The sequence below is a fragment of the Haliotis rufescens genome, unplaced genomic scaffold (genome assembly GCF_023055435.1).
Source record: "Haliotis rufescens isolate VD_foot unplaced genomic scaffold, xgHalRufe1.0.p SCAF_8, whole genome shotgun sequence".
Classification (NCBI taxonomy): Eukaryota; Metazoa; Mollusca; class Gastropoda; order Lepetellida; family Haliotidae; genus Haliotis; species Haliotis rufescens.
This window is the reverse complement of record NW_025964372.1, coordinates 49,463,963-49,482,879: the sequence shown is the minus strand read 5'-3', so window position 1 is coordinate 49,482,879 and position 18,917 is coordinate 49,463,963. Positions and strand designations below refer to the sequence as shown.

The 18,917-nt window shown below is 38.9% G+C and overlaps 1 protein-coding gene across 1 annotated transcript in view; it reads right to left on the bottom strand.

The window, feature by feature from the left end:
* LOC124123680 overlaps nucleotides 1-18,901 on the bottom strand; it is a 45,405-nt gene extending 26,504 nt beyond the window's left edge. Inside the window, exons 1-2 of the mRNA XM_046486843.2 lie at nucleotides 18,847-18,901; nucleotides 13,657-13,689 (exon numbers count right to left, since the gene is read on the bottom strand). Of these exons, the coding sequence (XP_046342799.2) occupies nucleotides 13,657-13,689; nucleotides 18,847-18,855 (42 nt within the window). The 5' untranslated portion in view covers nucleotides 18,856-18,901. The remainder of the gene's footprint in view (nucleotides 1-13,656; nucleotides 13,690-18,846) is intronic.
* Nucleotides 18,902-18,917: the final 16 nt, after the last annotated feature.

The following is an 18,917-nucleotide window of genomic DNA, read 5'->3' as shown; positions in this document are numbered from 1 at the left end:
TTTTGTAGAGACATATTTTTAACTAGGAAAATTGTACTGACACCGGCGCTGTCCCTATTGAAGCTATTTATAAGAATTTCGAATTGTCGTCCATTGTTCGATGTCAATACATCGATGACAAGTGAGGATATCATAAAGTAATCGTTGATGCCGCGCTACACCATAATAAAAATTATAATCAAGTTGACTGGTGTGTACATTACTACAGTGAACATGTACATGATCATGCCCTAATAATCAAATGCCGTAATGTCAAATACTAATGTATTATTGTGTGATGAATTTAACAGGATCAGTGGTAACATGTGATATTAATATTCCATCAATTTCTCTCCTGGTTGGTCCATCCATGTCTACAAAATGAACATAATACAATTAAAATGGAGCCTAGAACAATTCTTAATTTCAGGCTAGGGCTGTGGAAATTCTAGACTTTCCCAATTGTTATAGATTTGAGTTGGTCTCATTTTTTACATTACTCTCTTGGGTCAACGCCACAGCTCATGCCATGCACTAACAAGACCAGATTGCCCCCCGCCGGAGCTCCTGGATTTTGGTTATATAATCTAACATGGCAAACTCTGCTCTTAAGTAAACAAGAACCTAATCAGCGAGGGGTCCTTTATCATCCCTATGTGACTGCTTATAAAAATCTGATATCTCTTCCCAAAGACCTGGTTAATAATATATTTTCTGCTGATTATTCGAAACAGAGTGAGTGAGTTAGTACTACATATGTTTACGGTTCTATTTTAAATGACTGCAGCGCTCCATTATGAAAACAAATTGTTTTAACGCCGCTCTCAGCAGTATTCCAGTGATATATGACGGCGGTCTATTGTATATGAAATAAATGCAAATTGAATCTTGAATCTTGAAAGTTGTAACATTTCCGCTAATAAGTATTACATGCAGTATACAGTATATCAACTGCAATATACTGTATACAACATTCAGTATACAGTGTGTCGCGAGCTGTGCGCTGGGCTGGAGCACACATTTCCTACCCCTCTCCCTTCGGCAAACACCTCATGAGGGTTACAACGAGGTCACAGGTCAGGCGTGCACTCGTCAGTTGATTATTAGGGCATGATCAAGTCAAGAGTAAGATCTTCCGAAAGACCACTGCACTAGAGGTATGTGGATTGTTGATGAGGTACTACGTGTTTGGAACTGAGAGTCGAAGACTAAGCACTTTTAGAGAAGAGCTCACAATAAAACGTTATGGACTCGCGGACGGACTTGTGTTTTCATTTCAAGACGCACATGTATCAGGTTGAACTTCTACGACAGATGTAACATTAACTAAACTTTACGCCTTTTATACACATTTGTGATGGGGCGACAATGCGACAACGAGACATATTTTGACCTTGAAAATGTCGCGTTACGGCATCGTCGCCCTTTTGTAAAATAAAGAAAAGGATTATTCAAAGAGCGACAATGCGACAAATGGCCAATTGTCGCGCTTTTGTTAATTTTGACACGTTTTGCTAGTTTTTGTAAGGGCGTCAATGCGACAATGCGACAATGTCCCTTCCATAGTGATCCGTGCAAATAAAACTGAGTTATGAAATAGAAGTCTGACATGCCAATTAAAAGATAAAGTGTTGCAGCTTCTGATTTCATAGATCTTCAAGAAGGATTATCAATAATGGGATGGCTTATGAGTTCAACTGCATGCCGAGTCTATACGCTGTGATTAACAATAATGCTCCGAGTCAATAAATTTTGTCAAAATGTATGACATGTATTACGTGAATGAACATATTGTTTATACTCGTCCATGTTTTTGACGGACAATATAATTTACATGCTCGGTAAAAGCGAGGACGGGCATCATTGTGTGTTTCCGTGCTTTGTTCAGGTGAACAATTGACTTGTCCTTGCATGTGTTTGTGACGGGTGCCACTTGTGTGGCAGGATACGCTCACCTTTTCCCGAACACCCGTTGGATGGCCTGAACCAATTCGGATTTTAATCCCACATCAGTCTGTACACCGTGATATAACTGAAATACTGAAATACTGTACAGTTGAAAATGGTGTTTATTGCGATTACCGTAGTGTGTTACTGCAACTGTTCAAATGTTGTGCAGTGCTGTTATGTAATATGTAAAAGAAAGCATATTCAATTATCCAATTGATTTGAATAGTGCGTCAGTGTATTTTATTAACGCCCCAAACCGTAATTTAAACACATATAATAACAGGTCATATACACGCATGGTGCCTTGACTTACTGCTAACTTTAATAGGCCATCCCGGAATAAAATAATATATTCCAAACAATATCCTCATTAGATGAGAATTACCTCAGTAAGTCAATTACAATGACAGAGCGTCGTAATACATTTACATCAAGTACAATACGTCAAAATGGCCGACACGATAAACGTGACGGGAGATATTTCCGAAGTTGTTAATTAACCTGTGGCTATTTCAAGCCTTTGTCATCACTGATCAATTGGCCGATCGTTGAAAGGTGATTGTAAAGATGTGTCAAATAGATACTAAGGTAAATTCATAGATTGCTGTAGATTGTCACTACGATAGTTTGGATGTTTTTTTCGTTTGTTTTTTCTCTGGGTTGTAGCGAGGGTATCCTTAAACGGGCATGCAACCACGCTTCTGTATGAATTCGTACCAGGGAATTCCAAGGGTTTTCCCCAGGAATGTGGAAGTAGTCAGTGTTTACGCCATTTCAAGAATTCAGTCAAGCGAAGAACGTCATGTGACCGACCTCTCGTCCTAGCCGTATATCTTGTAAACTTCACATTAAAAAAAATAGTTATTATTTTAACCAAATGAAACACAAGCCATTATTCGATAGGGGTAACTGTTCATAGCCGAGGGATATATTATCACAATAAACTTGGTAACATTGTTTGGTTTGACTTCTTGGCGCGTGCCTGAATTCCATTAACATGTTACATATCCTAAAACTGGCTTATCAGTAAATCTCGCTGCACTGCGCGCGACAGATACTAGAGCAAGGCATGCCAGAAAGGAAGCCTTAGGAATCACGTGCGTCGGGGGACCAGCGCCATCTGATTGGCCATTAACAGGTGTACAAGGCGGAGCAAAAAGCATCGTTTTTTCCGTCGATTTTACGCTTGAAAAACTCGACCCTTTTCTGCACACTTTCTAGACGCTCACCAATTAATCAATTTTAATGAATGTTTAGTCGTTTTTCCGTCCAATGACCATATACGGAAAAAAACGACGTTTTCGTGTTTGCAGTGTAACTCATTTTATAGCGATATTGAAACTCATAACTCATATATAACTCATTTTATAGCGATATTGAAATATTTCGCCCATGGGCGAGAAAAAGGTTTGGCTCATGGGCAGGCCCATGGGCGAGAATATGTATTCATTCAAGTATCATGACACAAAATATAACTCATTTTATAGCGATATTGAAACTCATAACTCATATATAACTCATTGTATAGCGATATTGAGTGAGTGAGTGAGTGAGTATGGTTTTACGCCGCTTTTAGCAATATTCCAGCAATATCACGGCGGGGGACACCAGAAATGGGCTTCACACATTGTACCCATGTCGGGAATCGAACCCGGGTCTTTGGCGTGACGAGCGAACGCTTTAACCACTAGGCTACCCGACCGCCCCATAGCGATATTGAAATATTTCGCACATGGGCGAGAAAAAGGTTTGACCCATGGTCAGGCCCATGGGCGAGAATATGTTCCTTTTCTCAAAACTCATGTTTTTGTTTCGCAAGTTATACATTAAATGTATTTATTCAAGTATCATGACACAAAATGTAACAAAATTAAACTCATTTTAACTTAATTCAACTATTTTATAGCGATATTGAAATATTTCGCCCATGGGCGAGAAAAAGGTTTGGCCCATGGGCGAGAATATTTTCCTTTACTCAAAACTCATGTTTTTGTTTCGTAAATACATGCGGGTGTTCTTACCATATTCATGGCACATAATGTAACACAATTTTACTCAATTCAGCTATTATATAGCGTTATTGAAATATTTAGCCCATGGGCGAGAAAAGGTTTGGCCCATGGGCGAGAATATTTCCCTTTGCTCAAAACTCATGTTTTAGTGTCGCATATACATAAAGGTGTTCTTAGAAGTTTCATGTCACATAATTTAACAAATTTTAACTTAATTCAACTATTTTACGGCGTTATTGAAATATTTCGCTCTGGACGAAAAAGATTGGCCCATGGGCCAGAATATTTTCCTTTGCTCAACAGTTTTAGTTTCGCAAATACATAAAGGTGTGTCTATAAGCATGACACATGATTCAATTATTTTACGGCGTTATCAAAATATTTCGCCCATGTTTTCATCAGTCCCTTTAAAGCATCAACTAACCGTGTGCAAAGTATATTGTATCGTGTTAAATATACTCTATATTATATCATTACATTACTAATTAAAATAGGGCATTTGATTGGATGTTTGATTGGAGAAATTTCACCTGTTTTACATTTTGTAGCGATCTTTAATGAACCCGGCCTTACCTCTCAAAACGTTTTGACAGTTTATCATACGAATCCATGTGCGTGTACTCCAATTCATTGGAGTTATTTTCCACAACATTAAAGTTGAGTTAGTTTCTATTTCATTTATCATTCTATGCCCCGATGATACATCACACTGGGCAATTACGTGACACTAGGTATGCAATATACAGGTACGCGTGTGCGTATTTTAATGAAAAAAACTATTCGTCTTTTATTGCACAACGTTTGGCTGAATATCTTACATTCTAACGAAATCTCGAAATAATTATTTAATTACATGCGGTGGCGAACTGACCAGTGGAGAATTATGTTTCAATGCGATTGAGGAAAACGTGAGTGAATATTGTGACACTAAAGCACCTTTTAACTGAATTGCCACTTGGGGTATGAAAATGGTAACAGTTCAGAAAAAAACAACAGCCTTCTTATGATAATTCTCATATTCTCATTAGGACGTTGTATCTAATTACAGTGTCGGCGTTATTTACAAGTGATTCTACAATACCTGCTGTCGGTCAATTACGATCTACCACACCACGCGTGAATAAACAGTTATGCAGGTGTTGCTGTGGGCAAACACCTAGCCTGAATTTTTTTTTTTTTTGTGGATACATATTTTACAAATGTTCGTTGATATGTGGATATATTAAGCACAAAGACAAACAAATGTTTATGAAAGATGAATTAGTGCCTTGATATATTCATCAAGATGAGTATCATCGTTAAAGGGGGTCATTCAATAAACAATCAAAGGAGCCGCCCAATATACACAGTGTCGTCCGGTGAACTACCACCCCACCCTGTCCATAAGAGTTATGTAATCGGTACACAAATATATTTGATGCGATGTCAGTGTGGAAGGAGTTTGAATTACGTCCGCCACTGGACACAGAAATCCTCAAAGTACAGTAACAATCAACAAGGTCAATGCCGTACTAATTACCTAGTGACGCACGTAACAACGACTGCCAATAGGGAAAATGATGAAAACAAATTGAAGTAGATTTTAATAAAACATTATTGTACTAAATAACTTGCAAAAGCGGTGCCCAAAATTGTTTGACCATGTTATGTGTGTTGTAGACTGACGAATAGCATGTAATTGTCATGCTGTACGCATGGTTCAATATACAAATTCAGATATACAACCGGTATGAAACTGAGAACTGAGATGCCAAGTACAACCTGCATTCACACATGGAAGCAATATACTTGTTTGTATGCCCTCTCCTCTGAAAAATGTATCACTAAAGTATTTGCATTGTAAAAAAAATATATTAATGATAAAACTTGGTAATTTGGTAGTTTGGTAGGTCTCCGACAGATATCCCTGCGTCAATAGACCCGTGAAGATCTTCAACAACCCATTCTTGGCGTGAAAGGGCGACAGTGCTTGTCGTAAGAGGCGACTACCGGGATCGGGTGGTCAAGCTCGCTGACTTGGTTGATGCATGTCATCATATCCCAGTTTCGTGGATCGATGCACATGATGTCAATCACTGGATTGTCTGGTCCAGACTCGATTATTTACAGACCGCCGTCATACAGCTGAAATATTGCTAAGTGTCAAACCCAGAATTGCAGTTAGATCCCCTGTATGCTGTAGATCTCCTGTAGTCAAGAGATGCAATACCGAGGCAGCAATGTCAATTTATGAGGGACAGACAGCTACTCGAACATATATAAACATAGCAGCCAAAGATAAAAATGAAATCATATCATGTACGAAAATAGAAATCATATCAACACAAAAAGAGAAAGTGTATGAGTACTAAAACTGGCAATAGATATGCGTACCCTGCGTACACACATGAGTCCCATTCGACTGTCTACAACACACGAATAACTGTCAAACAAGTTTGGGTACCCCTTCTGTTCAGGCAACTTATTTAGTTTGATAATTTTGTATTAAAATCCTTTTCAATTTGTTTGCACCATTTTCCCTATTCCATGCATGTTTATGCTGCTACATGTTATTGCTCATGTTTCCAAGTATTGTAAAACACTTCAGTGTTTCTCCTTCTTAATCTCACGTTATAACATTTCAGGTCATTACTATCATCTAATACACAAGAGATGATACCAAGACATATTTTATTCGGTTTTATGGTCTATGCGGTCTTACAATTGATTTAATTAGTGCTTAAATCTTATGTCTTGTACATATTTTCACAAACAGGGCTGTTAGATGATATAAGGAAGGTAACATCCAGTTGATCATGAGGACTGAATACGACGTACTTTAGTCTGTTAACGACGTTTCTACAATTAATATTTTGAATAAGCCGTTAATACGCCAGTTGTGACAGGGATGATGGTATGGTAGCTGTAGCAGACAGATTGACAGCCGTTGTTACGTGAGTCACTAGGTTATTAGTACGGCATTGGCCTTGTTGATTGTTACTCTACTTTGAGGATTTCTGTGGCCAGTGGCGGACGTAATTCAAACTCCTTCCACACTGACATCGCACCAAATATATTTGTGTACCGATACATTACTCTTACTGACAGGGTGGGGTGGTAGTTCACGCGAAATGGACGACACTGTGTAAATTGAGCGGCTCCTTTAATATCGCCTCACAACATACTTTTAATGAATGACCCATTAAACGATGATACACATCAGGATCGCGGAGAAAATACAAGATTCGTTCTCGTTGAATATATATATATCAAGGCACCAATTCATCTTTCATAAACTTTTTGTGCCTTTGTGCTTAATATATCCACATATCAACGAAAATATGTAATACATGTATCCACAAAAAATATACATGTACAGGGCATTGCCTAAACGTCGGGCCGGACCAAGACGGGCCAAAGTGTTATTTGCTAATTACTTGATTATCGGCGATCATACCTTCATATAATTGATGCAATATAAACACATGACATGAATGAACAATCACCAAACAAAAAAGTGCACCATAATTAAGTAATTCGGAGTAAATCGCTTGAAAACCAGAAAGTGGAGCTGTGTGTAAGCGTCGCTGTTCTAGCTAACCTGTAAAAGAGCAATCGTTAACCGAAATAAGATTTAAAACGTATCAAATACTTCTAGCTATCGTGATACAAATTTCCATCTGTCGGCATAGCGTTTATATTTATAGGAACGTACTATATCTCAATAAATACCACTTTATAATGTCACTGTTCGTCGTATTTAAAGCAGACACGTTGGTTAAAGTAGACCTCTTCTCCCTATACTCTCAACAGTCACACAAGTGTTCGGCCCGGGCTGTCAAAATCAACTTAAACCTCACAGATGTATCATCAAATGGATTCACATCTATAGATTAGTGTTATATCTACCTATATAACACTTTATAATGTCACGGTACATCGTATTTAAAGAAAACAAGGGGCTCAAAGTGAAGTATTTTTACTGTATTTTCTTAAGAAAATCTATGTCAGAAGTGTTCGGTCCGACTTGGCCCGGGCTCTCAAAAGCAACTTAAACCTCACAGATGTATCATCAAATGGATTCACTTGAGTAATTAATATTATATCCACCAAACTACCACTTTATAGTGTCTCAGATCGCTGTAATTAACGAACACAAGGTGTTCAAAGTGAAGCCCTTTTCCCTCTACATTCTCAACATAGTCTCTATCAGAAGTGTTTGGCTTGTGTTGGGTCCGACTTGGCCCGGGCGGTCAAAATCAACTTTAAACACACAGATGTATCTTCAAATGTGTTTACATCTATAGAATAGTGTTATATTTACCTATACACCACTTTATAATGTCACGGTACATCGTATTGAAAGAAAACAAGGGGCTCAAAGTGAAGCATTTTTATTGTATTTTCTTAAGAAAATCTATTTCAGAAGTGTTCAGTCCGACTTGGCCCGGGCTGTCAAAATCAACTTAAACCTCACAGATGTATTATCAAATGGATTCACATCTATAGATTAGTATTATATCTACCTAAATACCACATTATAGTGTCTCAGATCGCGGTATTTAGAGAAAACAAGGGGTTCAAAGTGAAGCCCTTTTCCCTCTACATTCTCAACATAGTCTCTATCAGAAGTGTTTGGCTTGTGTTGGGTCCGACTTGGCCCGGGCTGTCAAAATCTACTTTAAACACACAGATATATCATCAAATGTGTTTACATCTATAGATTAGTATTTAATCAACCTATATACCACTTAATAATGTCACGGTACATCGTATTGAAAGAAAACAAGGGGCTCAAAGTGAAGCATTTTTATTTTATTTTCTTAAGAAAATCTATGTCAGAAGTGTTCGGTCCGACTTGGCCCGGGCTGTCAAAATCAAATTAAACCGCACAGATGTATCATCAAATGGATTCACATCTATAGATTAGTATTATATCTACCTAAATACCACATTATAGTGTCTCAGATCGCGGTATTTAAAGAAAACAAGGGGCTCAAAGTGAAGCCCTTTTCCCTCTACATTCTCAACATAGTCTCTATCAGAAGTGTTTGGCTTGTGTTGGGTCCGACTTGGCCCGGGCGGTCAAAATCAACTTTAAACACACAGATGTATCTTCAAATGTGTTTACATCTATAGATTAGTATTAAATCTACCTATATACCACTTTATAATGTCACAGATCGCAGTATTTATAGAAAACAAGGGGCTCAATGTGAAGCCCTTTTCCCTCTACACTCTCACTCTCATCATAGTCTCTATCAGAAGTGATTGTGTTGGGTCCAACTTGGCCCAGACTGTCAAAATCAACTTCAAACACACAGATGTATCTTCAAATGTCTTGACATCTAGAGACTAGTATTATATCTACGTATATACCACTTTATAATGTAACAGTACATCGTATTTAAAGAAAACAAGGGGCTCAAAGTGAAGCATTTTACTGTATTTTCTTAAGACAATCTATGTCAGAAGTGTTCGTTCCGACTTGGCCCGGGCTGTCAAAATCAAATTAAACCGCACAGATGTATCTTCAGATGTGTTTACATCTATAGACTATTGTTATATCTACCTAAATACCACTTTATAGTGTGTCAGATCGCGGTATTTAGAGAAAACAAGGGGCTCAAAGTGAAGCCCTTTTCCCTCTACATTCTCAACATAGTCTCTTATCAGAAGTGTTTGGCTTGTTTGTGTTGGGTCCGACTTGGCCCGGGCGGTAAAAATCTACTTTAAACACACAGATGTATCTTCAAATGTGTTTACATCTATAGATTAGTGTTATATCTACCTATATACCACTTTATAATGTCACAGTGTATGGCATTTAAAGAAAACTGGGCCGTTAAAGTCAAGCTCTTTTACTGTATTTTCTTAAGAAATATTATCAAATAAGAATATGTGATTGATCACTTACAGACCTTAATGGTTTCACAAAAGGAACGACATATCTCTTCTGACATGCTTGATTGTATTGCAGTCATTACATTTCCCCAAGACTCTGCACCAGTTGATATAACAATTGTTACAACAGTGGAATTGCTATAAACGCATTGACGCGCGAAAGGGACGCGGTAACTAAAGAATTAAAACATTAACATAAATACAATTTTGTTGTTGATTTTTTTAGATTTGGGGATATTTAGATCCCGCCTTGTGTTATATGGCATAACGTGTTTAGTCAAAACACACACAGCCTCTGTTCCTTTTGGGACTTAAATCTGAATCCTGAGAACCTGTTGTGTTTACATTGACACACTTTTTCTCTGGAATGAGTAAGATACACATTTGAAATGGAACTCGAGTCTGCGGCGTGCTTAGCGATCACTATTACTGTAAGGCCACAATAGCACCCGAATAGGCCTCTGAAAAGCAACGCCACTGATTACGTTACTGATTGTTGTTTGAGACAACCAAACTGGAAATGACAACGTGACAGCAGAGATCACATCAGCAATAGGTATGGGTTTCATATGATTTATTTTGTAAAAATGCACTGAAGCGTAGCGTAATTCACTGTGGTTTGAATTCCAATATCTTCCAGATGAATAAATTATATCGCCAACTTGAACAAGGGGATATTATGTTGTGACAACGATAGTCTGCCGTCTGTTTATGTTTGTCACTGTGAATAGCCATGAACACAACGACGGAAATTATCATGAATAATTTGTTTCACGTTATTCTACTGCTTTACTGTCCAGATCATATTACACTGCATCATGAATAACACACCCCAAGTCAAATTAATGACACTTTGCATAATTGACACGATCGTTGAGTTTTGCCATAGTTAACGGTTGGTGTGAAATTTGATTCCATCATCTCCAGGACACAATGCTTGCCCATTGCCCATTGTCTTGCGAACTAAATCATTACGATCTACAATTAATGTTCCATTTGAATTCGTTATAACCGTAGTTTGCTGTATAAACTTACTTTGATATTCCCAATGGTGCGTGAATGTTACTTAGTCTCTTGTGTGTCGGGGGGCACGGGTGGCCCAGTCGTCTAAGACGCCGCGATTTCGCTGTGCAGAGTTGAAGATACAAGCTTCTGATAGAGACTATGTTGAGATTGTAGAGGGGAAAGGGCTTCACCTTGAGCACCTTGTTTTCTTTAAATACGATGTACCGTGACATTATAAAGTGGTACATAGGTAGATTTAATACTAATCTATAGATGTAAACTCATTTGAAGATACATCTGTGTGTTTAAAGTCGATTTTGACAGCCCGGGCCAAGTCGGACCCAACACAAGCCAAACACTTCTGATCGAGACTATGTTGAGAATGTAGAGGGGAAAGGGCTTCACTTTGAGCCCCTTGTTTTCTTTAAATACGATGTACCGTGACATTATAAAGTGGTATATAGGTAGATATAATACTTAGCTATAGATGTGAATCCATTTGATGATACATCTGTGAGGTTTAATTTGATTTTGACATTTTGTATTAAGAAAATATAGTAAAAGTGCTTGACTTTAACGGCTCAGATTTCTTTAAATGCGATACACTGGGACATTATAAAGTAGTGTATAGGTAGATGTAATACTATTCTATAGATGTAAATACGTTTGAAGATACATCTGTGTGTTTAAAGTCGATTTTCACCGCCCGGGCCAAGTCGGACCCAACACAAGCCAAACACTTCTGATAGAGACTATGTTGAGAATATAGAGGGGAAAGGGCTTCACTTTGAGCCCCTTGTTTTCTTTAAGTACAGCCATCTGAGACACTATAAAGTGGTATTTAGGTGGATATAATACTAATCTATAGATGTGAATCCATTTGATGACACATCTGTGAGGTTTAATTTGATTTTGACAGCACGGGCCAAGTCGGACCGAACACTTCTGACTTGGATTTTCATAAGAAAATACGGTAAAAGTGCTTCACTTTGAGCCCCTTGTTTTCTTTAAATACTGATGTACCGTGACATTATAAAGTGGTATATAGGTAGATATAATACTAATCTATAGATGTTACAGATTTGAAGATACATCTGTGCGGTTTAAAGTCGATTGTGTCACAATATTCACTCACGTTTTCCTCAATCGCATTGAAACAAAATTCCCACTGGTCAGTTCGCCACCGCATGTAATTAAATAATTATTTCGAGATTTCGTTAGAATGTAAGATATTCAGCCAAACGTTATGCAATAAAAGACGAATAGTTTTTTTCATTAAAATACGCGCACGCGTACCTGTATATTTCATACCTACCCCATTAAACGATGATACACATCTTGATGAATATTTCAAGGCACTAATTCATCTTTCATAAACATTTGTTTGTCTTTGTGCTTAATATATCCACATATTAACGAACATTTGTAAAACATGTATCCACAAAAAAAATAAACATTTTCAGGCTAGGTTTTTTTTCCCCACGGCAACACCTGCATAACTGTTTATTCACGTGTGGTGTGGTAGATCATAATTGACCGACAGCAGGTATATCTTTAAATAGTAATGTAATGATATAATATAAAGTATATTTAACACGATACAATATACTTTGCACACGGTTAGTTGATGCTTTAAAGGGACTGATGAAAACATGGGCGAAATATTTTAATAACGCCGTAAAATAGTAGAATCATGTGTCATGCTTGTTGACACACCTTTATGTATTTGCGAAACTAAAACTTTTGAGCAAAGGAAAATATTCTCGCCCATGGGCCAATCTTTTTCGTCCAGAGCGAAATATTTCAATAACGCCGTAAAATAGTTGAATTAAGTTAAAATTTGTTAAATTATGTGACATGAAACTTCTAAGAACACCTTTATGTATATGCGACACTAAAACATGAGTTTTGAGCAAAGGGAAATATTCTCGCCCATGGGCCAAACCTTTTCTCGCCCATGGGCTAAATATTTCAATAACGCCATAAAATAGCTGAATTAAGTAAAATTGTGTTACATTATGTGCCATGAAAATGGTAAGAACACCCGCATGTATTTGCGAAACAAAAACATGAGTTTTGAGTAAAGGAAAATATTCTCGCCCATGGGCCAAACCTTTTTCTCGCCCATGGGCGAAATATTTCAATATCGCTATAAAATAGTTGAATTAAGTTAAAATGAGTTTAATTTTGTTACATTTTGTGTCATGATACTTGAATAAATACATTTAATGTATTTGCGAAACAAAAACATGAGTTTTGAGTAAAGGAACATTTTCTCGCCCATGGGCCAAACCTTTTTCTCGCCCATTGGCGAGAATATTTCAATATCGCTATAAAATCGTTGAATTAAGTTAAAATGAGTTAAATTTTGTGTCATGATACTTGAATAAATACATTTAATGTATTTGCGAAACAAAAACATGAGTTTTGGGTAAAGGAACATATTCTCGCCCATGGGCCTGCCCATGGGCCTACCCATGGGCCAGTCTTCGCCCATTGGCAGGCCCGTGGGCGACATAGTGTAAATATTGGGTTTTTGAACAATTTTTTTTTCATCTTTTCTTCCTTGGTATTTTCCCATGAAAACAGCATGTTTAATTTTGTAAATACCTTTAACCGAGACTGGGCAAAGACCGCAGAGTTTCTGGACTTTTGGGTTTCCAGAATTAAAATGGGACGTGTTAACTTCAAATATAGAGAACTCTTTGGACCCCCACATAAACCAATGCATGCGTTCATGTTTTGGAATATTATGATTAAGTGCAACGTTAGTGATGAAAGAAGATACTTGATAGCCCCAAAAGCATTGTTTTGGCTTCATACTCACATCCAGGTGTCCCGGAAGTTGTGTTGTGGCACCCTGAAAAGGAAATAGAGGGAATTACAAATTCACAAAGATTAAATAATTTCTAATATTCTAGTCTGGTCATTCTCTGCCACAGATATAACGGCTTGGGGACAACCACCTGACGCACCAACACACCCAAATCATTGCACATACACTATGCACTTCCTCCGTGTGGGTTACAGCGAGGTCATGCTTACTTATGACCATACGCTGAAAGGTCAACAAAATCGGGCCGAGCCGTTGGTATTGTTGATTTTCATTATTTACAGTAACACGTAACGTCTCCACTTTGCGTGAATGCAATCCGGGATAGAATAGGTCTTCAGCAACGCATGCTTGCCGTAAGAGGCGACTCTGCTTGTCGTTAGAGGCGACTAACGGGATCGGGGGGTCAGGCTCGCTGACTTGGTTGATGCATGTCATCGATCCAAATTGCGTTGATCGATGCTCATGATGTTAATCACTGGAATGTCTGGTCCAAACCCGATGATTTACAGACCGCCGTCATATAGCTGGAATATTGCTGAGTGCGGCGTTAAACAACAAACAAACAAACACCATAGCGCACGCTGGGATATCATCGGGAGAAGTGTACGCCGACGTCAAAGGGAACCTGCTACGTTAGTCAAACAAGGCCAGGGACTACAAAATGAACAAGACTCGCTCAAATTGTCATTGGAAGATTGATTCGAACCACGCCATCCCAAACATTTATTTTTTAACTATACACCCATGTCGTCTTTCTTGGTTGTTTACCTTATTGTATTTCTGTAATCCTCTGTTACTTTCGAATACTCCTACTGTCGTTTGTATATTTTGACCTATTATTTTTAATTATGACTTGAACAAGTACCGATCTAGCGTTTCCCTCTGTGCATAAGGTAAGAGATTGATCATGTGTGTGTGTGTGTGTGTGTGTGTGTGTGTGTGTTTGTGTGTTTGCGTGTGTGTGTGCATGGGAGTTTGGAAAATATTTACACTGCTTATTGTATCACAAACAGAATCTTCGGACTTTGACCAGGCTGCATTTGTTAATTTGCAAATGATGTCATTTCATATTGTAACATCGTGGGACTATAAAATAATGACGTTATAGTCTCTTCGCGTGTGGCCGACACTTAAAGTTTCCATATTCAGGTGTCGTTGCATGATATTGATTCGTTATTTGTAGATATCTCGCCCCCAGTTAACACAGTGCTGTCAGGTGTGTCCACTTATAATAATGATACATTGACAACCGTTCACTTAGAACTATATCGACTGATACACTGAGTGGATAACACTGGAGAAATATTAATACTTAATGTCTGAGTTCACTCAGTATTTTAATTGTTGTGACAGTAACTGTGATGGTTTCGGCGAATTGTTTTCTTACAGCTGCATGGGTTTCCCAGCCAGCCCAAAAATATAATTCAGGAGGATAAGGGGGTTAGGGTTGGGGCGTTTTAGTTTGTTCCTGGACTGTGATCACTGTGAGCAAGTTGTACGGCGTCTGACTGTATGTGTGATATCATTTGATAGTTTATAGTGTATTCCACATATGTTGGGCTTATTTTATCTTTCTCGAACTATACATAGCCAATGTAGCAAAATAGTAGCAGCCACCAATCTGTAGTCTGATTGGGGGGTTTACTCCCGCTATGCACGAACGTCTTGGTGTCTTAATCACGCCCCTGTTGTCACAAACATCTGATCATTTAGACGCTTTAATCTTGAACATTGAGAATACATTGAGAATGCATTGAGAAAGGTCAGAGAGTTTGACTGATGATCGTTCACGAATATCCTCGATACGACCCATCCTAGTGAACAAAATTGCACATCGTCTATCGCAGGATCGCTATTCGATCCCCGACCGCGTCATACCAAAAGACGTTAAAAGATGGTACGTGTTGTTACCCTGTCTGGCGCTCGGCATTAAGGGGCTAAAACAAGGACTGCTCGGAGTCAGTATACTGTGTCTGAGTGGGGTATTCATGTTAAACTGCGGCATGGTATCTCATTGAGCTAGCACTATAAATCGGCATCAGCCCGGACTAGTACAAGCAGCCACACAAACACACACACGTACATGCACGTCGCTATATAAGTGCAATCATCTTGGACGCGACGTTAAACCCAATTCACCTCATCTACTTGAATCGATGTGATAGAGTTGCTAATTATCTTAATAATGACTCGGACAGAGATTCAAAATGCATGATGCATACGTTTAGTCTATTAACATAATTCGATAACCATACCACACCATTCAACCAATATTATACGCCTCTGAACTGCGGGGCCTTGTAATGTCAGTTATGATTGAAAGAATCCATTTGAAATATTTCAAGCGTATACTTAGAGTTAAGCAATCAACTCCAAGCTTTATTATTACAATCTACGAATTCTCACTGAACAAATCTATGTCTGTATATGTGTACAGATGTATTTATATCCTCTCTGTATCACATGTTGTGATTTATGAGGATACACTTGAACTTGACCTGACCGACAATAATACGCAGAATGTACCCGGAAGGTTTACATGGGTTGTCATGCCTACGTCCAATCAAGAGCGAGCAGGCATATCTATGGCCAGATGTTGGCAACACTTCAACAAATGTTAGCTACTAAGAAATGAAAAGTCTATATTGTTCAAATATAGAAATCACTCAACCGTGACGTTATAGCCTGTTTCGGTCTATAGCCTGACTGTGTTGGTTAGCCTCCTGGACACAGTGTTAAGCTTTCAGTGCGACATATTCCAGGTGTCAGATAACCTGATCGACAAAACGGGATGTGGCTGTCAACTATACCAATTATTCGTTCTTACGCGACATGAGTGAGTGAGTGAGAATTTAACGTCACATCGGCAATATTTCAGCAATATAGTGACGAGAATTAATACATTAATAACATATAAGTATATATACTTTATAAAAACCTGTCATCAAAGGACAGTACAATAACTAGAATATCACAGAGTGTATTAAAGCTAGTTGAGGAACATATAAAAGCAGAAAGAATTTACAACACAATATAAAAATGGGCTAGAGATCGTGTGTAACTAAAGGGAGATCACCATACCTGGGACAATGGGGACTTACAGTGCCTTTTCTTCCTGCATGGGCCCTGGCTGGATTTAATTTATATCATCCCTTCAGTCACTGGCGATAGTTTACCAGTTAAGCCTTAGATTAAAATGACAAAAATACTACGTTTTAAAATTCTGGTATGCATAACAATACATTGAATGATGTGGGACTGACATACCCTGTTAGGGGGACAATAATTTTACGCTACTTCAACCCCTTACGCGACATGAAATCATTTTGTTCTTACAGGACCAGTGGCTGCAGACTTCAACTATTTAGATTTTTTTTTAAATTGCAAACAAATCGCTAATGCAGTGAGCGCCAAGGGAAATGTCAAAGTGCAACATCCAATTTTGTCTGCGATATGGATTATCTCCCCTGCCTGCATATTTTTGTTTGTTTGTTTGTTGTTTAACGCCGCACTCAGCAATATTCCAGCTATATGACGGCGGTCTGTAAATAATCGAGTCTGGACCAGACAATCCAGGTATTGACATCATGAGCATCGATCAACGTAATAGAGTTACGATGACATGCATCAACCAAGTCAGCGAGCCTGACCACCGGAACCCGTTAGTCGCCTCTAACGACAAACATAGTCGCCTTTTACGGCAAGTATGGGTTGCTGAAGACCTATTCTACCCCGGATCTTCACGGGTCTTGCTGTGTTGAGATATATTGCGTTTCTGGTCTTTCTAATCAACTGAATATCATAAGCATAGTGCACGTCGACGCAGGACTAGAGTCCTCTCACAGACTGGTCCCTGGGATGACACAGAGAGGCGTTTGGAGACTAAAAGGTAAACTCTAGCACAGATTTTACCGATCACGCCTACTATTCTTCAAAATACGTAAAAAAATCAGATATGACCACACCTGTCAACATATTTTCCTGGGCAGCTTGTTTAGAAAGTCGACTCTGTTACCTTCCAGTGTGAAAAATTAAAGCCCCGACAAGCAGTTGTGTATTCTGACGCCACATGCATAGTGATAAAGTGCTTCTAAAACTGTTCACGTTGGTGAATAGATTCTGCAAGTCTCATTGTGTGACATGGCCTGGTCACCCTTAGGTCCAGGAACAGCTTCACAATCTGTCGCACCGCGCTACACATGGCATACCATATGTTGTCATTCTTTGACAAAGGTTGGGTGAACTGTGTGCCACTGCTCTCCCCTCACCCCACCCCACCCCACCCCATCCCGACCCATCCCATCCCATCCCACCCCACCCCACCCCAGCCCACCCCTCCGCCCGGTACGTTTGTCAAGTCGTTGCGCCGTGTGTTAGAGGCGTGTGGGTTGTCACCTTAAGATTACAGAGGATATTCATTTAGGAGGAGCGGAGGGATCTTTTGCATTTAGATATCGGCTTGCCACAAGTGTTGATAACATTACACAGGGACTAGAAGTAAAAAGCCCTTGAGCGCCACATACCGCTGTATGTCACAACAACAGATAAGAAAAAGAACACGAAAAATCAAGTCAAGCCTGGAGCATTGCAACCGTGTTATATAAACCTGGGCAGTGCATAAGGAGTGAGTGAGTTGGGTTTAACACCGCTTTTAACCGTATTACAGTTATACAGTCAGCTCAAAGTGGGAGGAAAGCCCGAAGTGATGCAGGTCTCGGACATTTACCACTTCGGCGAAACCCACGAGCACGAGTATGGTATTGACAAACCTAGAAACATGATTTGGGCGAACCGGGATACGAACCCACAATCATAGGTTTCTGGCGTGGTCAAGGGACGCAACTCTGCACAGCGAATCGCGCCCCCTCAGTAAATAAGGAAGAGAATTTATGGATGCCACAATAATTCTAGTTTCATCATAAAATAATATTTGTACTGATTATACCGTTTCCCTTTTTCGAAGAGGTTTTCATGACCCTAACTGTTGTTTGAACTTTCTGGGCGAAACGAACCATGGATACGGAGTTAGTCCTTGTATTTTTGTGAAGTTTCATAACAGCAATTTTCCGGAACCTGGAGTTTCCAGACAAACGAGGTCATGGCTAACTGGGTTTCATTACCCAGCAATATTTCACAAAGAATCCTGGAACATTTCTAATTAAGACAGAAATGATTACTTACGTTTCCCATCTTCACGCGTTGAGCTTGTTCGGATGACGTTTGCAGGGTACTCTCGAGTATGGCTTATTGAT